Source organism: Phalaenopsis equestris, unplaced genomic scaffold (genome assembly GCF_001263595.1).
Source record: "Phalaenopsis equestris unplaced genomic scaffold, ASM126359v1 Scaffold001037, whole genome shotgun sequence".
Taxonomy (NCBI): domain Eukaryota; kingdom Viridiplantae; phylum Streptophyta; class Magnoliopsida; order Asparagales; family Orchidaceae; genus Phalaenopsis; species Phalaenopsis equestris.
Window position 1 is genome coordinate 67944 of NW_018165476.1, and position 10486 is coordinate 78429.

The 10486-nt window shown below is 36.1% G+C and overlaps 1 protein-coding gene across 1 annotated transcript in view; it reads left to right on the forward strand.

Annotated features, from left to right (window-relative positions):
* LOC110032840 (28 kDa heat- and acid-stable phosphoprotein) overlaps positions 1-1469 on the forward strand; it is a 39199-nt gene extending 37730 nt beyond the window's left edge. Inside the window, exon 8 of the mRNA XM_020736606.1 lies at positions 1337-1469. Within this exon, the coding sequence (XP_020592265.1) occupies positions 1337-1371 (35 nt within the window). The 3' untranslated portion in view covers positions 1372-1469. The remainder of the gene's footprint in view (positions 1-1336) is intronic.
* The last annotated feature ends 9017 nt before the right edge of the window (positions 1470-10486 follow it).

Consider the following 10486-nt stretch of genomic DNA (forward strand, 5'->3'; position numbering starts at 1 on the left):
TATTTTTCAAGTTCTTACTTAAATATCAAAATTCACTATAAAGCTCTAAATTATATTTTCACTAATATCAACTTCTCAATGATTTGATTGTGGAAAGTGTAAATGTGTTCAAAAAATTACCTGAATGTCAGTTAAATAGCAATATTTTTCTGTGTTGTGTATGTAATTCTCCATAATAGCTCAATCCATGAAGAAATTAATTCAATTGTCGACCATAATTTATAGGAATTATCATTTTTTTAGGAGCAATTGCATACATAGCACTTGAAACATTGCTATTTGAAAATGTTGCATCATTTTTCATCCATTTTTCAAATTCTCACTCAAATATCAAAAATAACAATTAAACAACAACAACAACAAGCATTTATCCCACTAAGTGGGGTCGGTTGCATGAATACTTTTTCTCCATTGCGTCCTATTGATTGTCATATTTTCCTTTAAATCTATTAAATAAAGATCATTCTTTATATAACACGCTCAAATCCTTTTAGGTCTACCTCTGTCTTTCTTAACATAAGTTGAATCTAAAACATCTACTCTCCTAACCGGATCATCAAATGGTCGACGTTTAATGTGACCAAACCATCTAAAACGATTCTTTTTAATCTTGTTCGCCATTGAACTACACCAACCCTATCACAGATATTCATTTCGCATATTGTCTCTTAAAGTGTCAAGCCACTCGTCCACCTAAGCATTCTCATCTCGGCAACACTTAACTTTATTTTAGGCTTCTCTTTTAAAAGCCAAGATTCAGCGCCATAGAGCATTACAGATTTTATCCCTATCCTCTAAAATTCCCCTTTCAGTTTTAGCGGTACTTTTCTATCACACAATAGGCCCTATGCATTCCTCCACTTCAACCAACCAACGTGAATTATATGAATAACATCTTCATCTATATCACCATCACTTTGAACAATAGACCCGAGATATTTAAAACTTTCACACCTTTTAATAATTTACACCTTTTAATAATTTGATCACCCATAGTTACAATTAAACCCAAACCCATATTTTTCGTTTCTATCAAACTCTCAATGGTTTTGATAGTGGCATGCATAAATGCATCGGCTTTGTTCAAAAACATCACAGAGTGCTAATTTAATAGATAACAATATTTTTAGTGTTTTGTATATAATTATCCTTTTTATTACCTTTGTTTTAGTAATAATTTAACATTTTGCCTCTGTTGCACCAATCAAATCAGCCCAAAACCATTGATTTTCAATCTCTTGCAACATTTTGAATCCACTTTCTTCTTCTTTACATTTATGTCCAGTTTATTCATACTTCTGATGTGGTTTTTTATTCCACGTTTATATTTTCCCAGCTAAAGAGCAGAAAAAGCTGGAGGCTCGCAAGTGAGATCAACAATCCATTGGAAGAATAAGGAGTCAGATTCTTCTTCTTCTTAGAATTTAATTTATTGTCAGCTGTATACAATATAAATTTTGATTGCTTAAGCATATATTATTCTAAATTTAAACCAAAAATCTAATGTTTTTAAAACTTATTTTGGCTAAATATTTATCATGTTGTGCCCTGAACCTTCCTCATTTATCATTTTTTTTCACTGTAAGATTTCTTCTTTTTTGGGCATCATTCTCTCTCTCTCTCTTTTTTGGAAGATTTATATGCATATCACTTAATTTCTTGGCATTTACATTATCTAACCCCTACATTTTAATTTTTGCATATATGTACTTTCTGAAGGTTAAAATATTGATATTTTGTAATGTGATGTGAAATATTAAATGCAAGGGATTGAGTGGTAGGTAAATAGGTAAATGTCCATTTATATTAATAACACTTTGTGCATGAAAGGTATATTTCATTTTCTTTTTTTAAGTTAAGGAAAAATATTACATCAGGACTCCGAACGTAGAGTTGCGTTCGAATTGCAATAGTTAGGAATATCCTGCTGTGTTACAGGAATATTTTATCTGTGTTATTCGAGTATTATATGATGTTATTGGAATATTCTTCCGTGTTACATGCTTTGGGGCTGAAGTGTTCCTGGAATATTCACTCGCGTTACTTGATTTGGGGTTGTGTTATTCCAATAACATAGTTGAAATTGAAATAACACGAAATTAACGCTTGAGAATATTCAAATAACATCGCAAAATAATCGAATAATATCATATAATACTCGAATAACACTTCATTTTTTACAAATAACGCAGATGAAATATTCTTATAACACGGCGGAATATTCTTAACTATTGCAATCCGTCTTGTTGTAATATTTTTTCGTTAAGTAATTTGTAATAATGATACTTTTTTATGTGATGTTAAAAAGATTTGGATGTTGTATGTGTGAATATGAAAGTTTAGGTTTTAGATATGTAAATGCATAGGAATTGTGTGGTATGTATGTAAATGTCCCCTTTTTTTTTTTAAATATATAATTTTCACATTTTTCAATTGACAGAGGCTTGTATCTTTAGAGTAGGTTTGCTTCTGCTACGGCCATTTTCCATGTGAAAATAGAAAATTGATATAATTTTATGGGTTTTTTTTTTAAATTTTAAAAATAGTATGGCTAATTATTAGAATAAATTTTATTGAGTCACAAACTTTTGGTTGATATTTTTGGTTTGTTTTGACTAATGTATTACTGGCTTTGTTGTTAATGTTGTATCATATAATTAAAAATTTTGATAAATGTGTGGAAGATTTGCATGCATGCCACTTAATTCCTATTTATTTATATATATGACACTTAAATTTTAAGTTAACATATCTATGTCAGTGATACTCCACCAACAAATTTTCATCATCCGACACGATTCTTTAAGCAATATTTTGAGCAAGAAATATTTAAATCTTGATAAGAAGTAATCAAGAGCTTCGATTTCAGTAAATTTATAGTCAAACTGATCGGCTCGATGAGACGGAATTAATGATATAAAAATTAGTTCAATCTGAGTCAGATTAAGTCTAGATCAAATCGTTAAATCACTCTTATAGGATTTCCAGAGGCATTTGGAAGATCAAACGGATGTCGAATCTAGCGAGTTCATATATGAATCGAGCGTCTCGACAAAACGAATTTAATGAGCCTAAGATTACTTAATTCTGACATTGTTAAAACACTCAAATGTCCATCAAATGTCATTTGATTGAGGGAAGCTCTCCGAACCGTCCGATCAAAATGGTTCGTATTTATGCATTAATTGCACCCAGAACACTATAAATAGATGCTCGCCCCTCACACGAGGGAGGGGGCTAGAGAGAACTTGAGACTTTGAGAAGAAGCTCAAGTCCAACATCATCTATGTCATCCTCGATCGTCAAAGACCACCGACCGTTAGCGACCACCGCCGGCCACCGTAGACCACTGCTGACCTCCGTCGACCACCATCAATCGTTATCGACTCTCGTCGACCACCATCGATCTTCATCAATTGTCGTTGACTACCGTCGATCACCGTCGACCATCATTGACTAGACGCTGTCAGTTGACGTTGTAATTTAGAAAACTAGTAACTATTTCCCTTCTGTGGGACAAGGGGCCTCTGCAATCATCAACCTATAGTGGATTTTTACAATTGGCTCAGGCCCCGTGATCTTTTCCCTTTACGGGTTTTCCATGTAAAACCTTCTGGTGTCATCACAGGTTGTTTCCCTTTTCATCTGAGTGTGTTTTGAATCATCGTGCAACGCTAAGACGATAATCCATTACTCTACCGTCGCAAATTTTCCAGCATGCATCAGTTTGGCGCCGTATGCGGGAAAATTTTGATCCCACAACTAAAATACTTACGCGGTTAACTACATGGCCACCAGACACAATGTTCGTGACAACAAATCATCCTGCTCCAACACCCATCGTTCGAGGGAGCAGTCACGTAGCCAAGGGCGGCACGCTTCTTCATCTTCCCGCCCTGGAAGACGCTATTCCACCAATGAAGGTGTTTTGGGTTCTTTAATAGAAGATTGAATGTATAGACTGGAGGAGTCTCAACTAGAGATCTTATAGCTCCTGCGTGGGGCTCAACAACCGCTGTCTGCACCATTGGATGAAATTTGTTTACTATTAACTCCACGACATATAAGAAACATATTGCTCGGAGGAACTCGTACAGCCCCGCCTCCTCAAGAAGGAACACATCCCCTATCAGGTCGTGATGTTGAACTCCTAGATACCGCAAGTTTCACTCATCCATCTCATGCAGATCACTCGACATCACCACATTTTTCTGTCATTCTAAATAATGTCATTCTTAATGAACTACGACACCTTGTCCGGGAAGAGTTCCCCTTAGAGAAAAAGGATGCTTCTACGCTCACTGTAACATCTATAAATCTTGTTCCTTAGAGGATGCAGTCCTCCAAAACCTCATCCCAACATGCGTCAAGCTTCCGAACATTGATACATATGAAGGGATAACCGACCCCTACAAACATATTGAGACCCATACGAGCATATTGATCATTATTCAGTGTGCCTCTGATGTGCTTCTGTGTTAAGTGTTCCCGCCTACTCTTACAGGACAAGCTCAAACCTGGTTCTACTTTCTGCCAAGGGATACTGTAAACACCTTTAACAAGCTTGTCACACTGTTCGCGGAGTAATTCATCACAAATCCAAGGATCATCAAGGATTCATCCATCTCTCGGATATTTATCAAAGTGAAGGAGAGTCGCTCAATGACTACTTTCGCAGGTTTTCTGCTGAAGCCCGTCAGATTCCGAGGGTGGATCCGGAGTTACTAAGGGGACTCTTCCTTGGGGGGTTCTGCCCAGGACCTTTTTAGTTATCACTGATGCGGGAGACAGTTTGTTCTTATGTTAACCTTATCCACTGTGTTGAGGCTCAAATCACTGCGGATGAGGCCATCAACCCACATAAAGAGAAGTTCGAGAAATTTAGGGGAAAATGCAATAATAACACTGGAGATAATAATAAACCTTCACAATGGAGAAAGTCCGAACAACAAAGGAATCGCGACCTCCTTCCTTAACCTGCAGGGCAGCGGAGTGATTATCGACCTAAGAAAGAATATACACCGCTCAACACATCATGTGTTAACGTCTTAATGGCCATCAAAGATGAGCAAGTTGTTAAGTTCCCCATAAAACCTAACTCAAGGAATCAAGAACAATACTGTCATTTTCATCGAAGTCGTGGCCACTCCACTGAAGCGTGTAAGCAGCTCAAAGAAGAGATTGAAAGGTTAATTAAATAGTGATATCTTGGTCGATTTGTACAAAATAAACTAGCCGGTACCGATAATGCTCCTACTGGGGGGCAAAATACACAAAGGCAGCAACATGGGGCGGAATTCAAACAATTGTTGGAGGCCCATTGCTAACTGATCAAGTTCTTATCACTGTACCTGATGAACCAATGCATAAGAAATTGTGCCCTGAGCCTATCACTTTTGATGATTTTGACTTAGGAGTTCAAGTCCCCTACCGAGATCCTCTCGTCATTAGCGCAAGATTGTCGAGCCCTCATATAACGTAAAGAGGATCCTGGTCGACAATGGGAGCACTGTCGATGTCTTGTTCTATTCAACTTTCCTTAGTTTGGGATTGACAAAGGAAAAACTTCAACCTGCATCCGGACCATTATATGGTATAATCGACCAATGAGGGTTGAGGGAACAATAAATCTCCATGTTGTCTTGGAAAATTTTTCTCGACATATAACCCACTCAGTCAAGATCATCATTGTCAAATCAGAATCGACATATAATGCCATCTTCGGGAGACCACTACAATCAATCTTTGGCATCGTGACTTCTGTAACACACTTGAAGATCAAGTTTCCAACCTCAACAGAGATTGACGTTGTGCGAGATGATCAACAGACAACACAATCATGCTACCTCAAACAAGCTCAGTCACACCCGTCAATGACACTTAGCATTAAGAATTTCAATCTTCGAGATGAAGATGTATCTCAACGGGCTTCTCCCATGGAAGACTTGGTTTAAATCTCACTCTCTGACGAACGTCCCTCGAGAACAATGCACCTTGGTTCACTACTCTCTGATGAGCAAAGGTCGAAGTATGTAGATCTTCTCTAAAGGAATCAAGACATTTTTACATGGACTCTGGTCGACGTGTCTGGAGTTGACCCTGAAATAATCATGCACTTTTTAAAGGTAGACCATACCTTTAAACCGGTCATCCAGAAGAAGCGCAATTTTGCCCCAGATCGCTTACAAGCTAATGAACAAGAAGTCAGCAAGCTTCTTGAAATAACGTCCATATGAGAAGTACATCATCCTGCATGGCTGGCCAATATCATCATGGTGAAAAAAACTAATGGTTCATGTAGAATATTTGTCGACTATAAAGACCTCAATAAAGCTTGCCCGAAGGATAGTTTTCCCCTCTCGCGCATAGACCAAATCTTCGATACCGTGTCTGGACATCATATGCTAAACTTTATGGATGCATACTCAGGATACAATCAAATAAAGATGAACCCAATGGACGAGGAGGCCACCTCTTTTCAAACAGATAAGGGCTTACACCGTTATCAGATTATTCCATACGGGTTAAAAAATGCTGGTGCAACTTATCAACGACTCATGAACAAGGTCTTCAAAAACCTTCTTGGGCGTACAATGAAGGATTATGTTGATGACATGTTAGTAAAAAGTTTGGAAGCATCCCAACACATTTCTCATCTGGAGGAGTGTTTCCAACTCTTTTGTCAATACGATTTACGACTTAACCTGACTAAATGTGCTCTCGGAGTCACATCAAGAAAGTTTCTGGGATTCTTGGTTACCCATCGTGGAATTGGGGCAAACATAGAAAAAAATCAAGGCACTGAGAGATATGGTGCCCCCATGGAACATCAAGGAGGTGCAACGCTTGACTTGAATGGTCGTCGCTCTATTTTAGCCACTCTATCTCATTTCTTAGCTCGTTTTGGGAATAAGTATCTATCATTCTTCAAGATACTTAGAAGTGCTCGAAACACTGGTTTTCAATGGACATATGACTGTCAAATTGCTTTTGAGCAACTCAAGACATATTTGGCTTCACCGCCCCTCCTTTCAAAGCCCGTCCAAGGAGAGATGTTATAAATCTATTTGGCTATTTCACCTCATGCAATACGTTATGTGCTTATCAGAATGGAAAATTCAATTGAGAAGCCAATATACTACGTTAGCAAGATTCTCTCTGACACAGAAAGTCGATGTCCGAGGGAAGACAAGATTGCGCTAGTCTTGGTATTCTCAGCAAGGAGACTTTGTCCGTACTTCCAGGCTCACACTATCAGCGTCTACACGCAACTCCCTTTGAAGGCTATCCTACAAAAATCAGAAGCATCTAGACAATTAGTTAAATGCTCAGTAGAATTGGGAGAATTCGACATCCGCTATTTACCACGACCAAACATCAAATCACAGGTGTTGGCTGACTTTGTGGTAGAATGTACAGTGCCTACCTCTGATGAACCAATATTTTCTCTTCCACGGTCACCTCAGTAGACACTATACGTAGATGGAGCATCCAGAAACTAAAGAGCTGGTGCATAAATACTACTCATCTCCCCAAAGCAAGTCATTTTAGAATACGGACTTCATTTAAAATTCCCAGCCACCGATAATGTTGTAGAACATGAAGCACTTGTTGCTGGATTAAAGCTTTCCATTGATTGTGAAGTACGAAATATGATTATCTACAATGATTCTCAACTCATCACATCCCAAGTAGAAGGAGAATTTGATGCTAATAACTTACAACTAGTACAGTATCTCAGTCTGGTAAAAATATTTCTTAACCAAACTGAAACATGTCAGCTCATTCACATACTTCGGGAGCATAACACCTGAGCTGATGCCCTCTCCAAGCTTGCAACTTCAACAACTAAAGATCTCTATAAAAGAAGGTGTATTGAGGAGATACATTTTCCTAGAATCCATGGTTCATGGGTTATATTGTCTATAGATGACCCTGGGGAGCCATCTTGAATGGATCCCATCATGTCCATCCTCTGAGACAGAACACTGTCAGATGATGCTACTGCACCAGTTTGCATCTGACGCATGGCTGCCAACTTCATTCTTATAGGGGATGAACTGCACTATTTTTATTTACCAGATTGTATATACCTTAGACTTACAGTAACCCTGAAATTGGCAACACATGAGAGAATTTTGGTCTATGTGTGATAATCATATAAAGTTTTATAATGCACCCACACTATTAGTGTAGTTTCTTATGTTAGAAATTAAAAGTAAGGAAGAGAAATGTGAGTAGAAGGGAGGTCGAATTAACCTCAGTTGTTGTTTGTTTATGAATCTGTGAGTCTATGTATTGGAGTTTGTGTGTCTATGTTTGTCAGTCAAGTTGAATGAGTCATTGGAGATGACAAAACTTATCTTAATATTTTAAACTTGTTAGCATCCAACAATTTCTTTATAAATTTTAAAATGTGTCCATGTTTAATCTTCAGTTTGTGCCTGTTCTACTATTTAAAATTCCTCTATTGTGTTATGTCAAGCATGTTAAAGCTAGATTTACTTTCTACTGCAATATTCTACCATGTCTTATTTGTTGATATTTTTGTAGCATGTGTAGTAAATTGTAAAATTGATCTTTCACTGCCACATATTTTTGTATTTTATTGTTACACATGTTTAAGCTTAAGTTTGGGGGGGGGGGGAGAAAAAAGTTTTAAAATTATGTTTTAAATTTAAACCTTACTTGTTTTCAAAAGTACTACAAATAAATTTTTATTTCATTTCTAATGATTATTGTTATATGGAGTCACCTTAAGTATGTTAAAATTTTAAGTATAGAAATGGAGTAGGAAAATTTAGTTGATATTTTAAGTGAAAAGTGTGAACCTAGAGTTAAGAATATTTAGTAGAGAACTTGGGAAAATGAATAACTATCTTTAGTAGAAAAATTTGTATTTTTGAAAAATTAAGGATTCTTAGAATTTTTATTTTCAAACATTTAAGGCTCTTTTAGAAAGTATTTAAAAATATATATATATTTTCAAGTGAAGAAAAGTAATAAGTTTTAACTTTATATGTGGATGGTGAAATTCAAAATTATTTAAGGACTTCTCCAATTATAGTAATCCTCACATATAAAAAAAAATAAGTGAGAAAAAAATAATGGATCAAAAAGATTTTGAAAAAGAAAAAGAAAATACCAAAAAAATGAAAGTATGGAGAAGCTTGAGGAGATGTTCTAATCAAAAATTGGTTTCACTTGAGTCTTTCTAGAGTGAAGAACTTAGAACAATCTTAAGCTTGCTTTTTACACTTATATTAGTAAAAATTATTTTTAAGAAAGTTCTTAAGTCTAGAAAGTAAAGTTTAAAGGATCCAAAGTTTGAAAAATCTGCATATATTTTTGAATTAAATAGGAAAACAAATTCCTAAGTTTGATGATAAATATTTTAGACCCTGGGCTAGTCCGATTCACTAGAAGTTCTTCTAATTTGAACTATCACATTTTTAGAACAAAATTTTAGCAATTTTAAAGGATGACCCATTAACACTAATCTACATAAATTATTTTAAAACTATAGTATAACTTGAGGACAAGTAATATTTACGTTTGGGGGATTTTGATGCGCCTAAAAATGTATTATTTTTTATGATATATTTTATAATGATATGACACTTTAAAGGTATGTTTTCTTGTGTTTTTTTTTTGTAGCTATATCAAATTGAAGAATTTGGAGTGCTTGGAGCAAAAAGAACAAAAATGGACAAAAACGGAGCAAACCGGAGCAAATCGGGTTGAACCGAGGCACACCAGAGCCATGGAGGCCTAAACCAGAGACTTAAGTGTCTGTGCCCAGTACTTAAGTGCCCAAAATGGCGCTTAGGTCCCGCCAGACAGAGAGGAGGGCACTTAAGCGCCTAAAAATAGGCGCTTAAGCGCCAAAAATGGTTTTCAACATATCTTCTAGAATATACATCGAATTTGGATGATTTTTTAAGCGGTGCTTTGTGTGTCTCTTAGGGATTTCATTGGAAATTATAAAAGAAACTTTCTAGAAGAAATTAGGGCAGTTATAAGGAGTTTTGAAGAGGCACTTGAGGCACCATTTAAAAGATTTACTGAATATGGGCATTTGTTAAGAGACACTTAAGATCTCTTAGGAAATTATAAAGAAGGCTTGGAAATATTTTTAAAAGGACTCTTAGACTTTGTAACTAATTGGAAGAGGATAAGAAGACTTAGAGAAGAAGAAGAAGGCTTTGGCGTGAGCCCCAAGGGGGGCGACAAGGTGAGAGAGAAAGAGAAAGTATGACAGATTTCTTCTTTTCTTTTCACTTTGTTCTTGGAGAGGATTGTAAGGAGATTTCTTTTGCTATAAAAAGAGAGTTTTATTTCCATCAGGGATAAGTATTTTCATTGTATTTTGAATTGAATTTAGTACTTTTTTTGTATAGTTTCAAAGGCTTGTTCAATGAAAAATCCTTGTTGTTTCTCTATGTGTAGTGAGTAGTCTTCTTTACTCTTCCCTCTTGTAATAAAT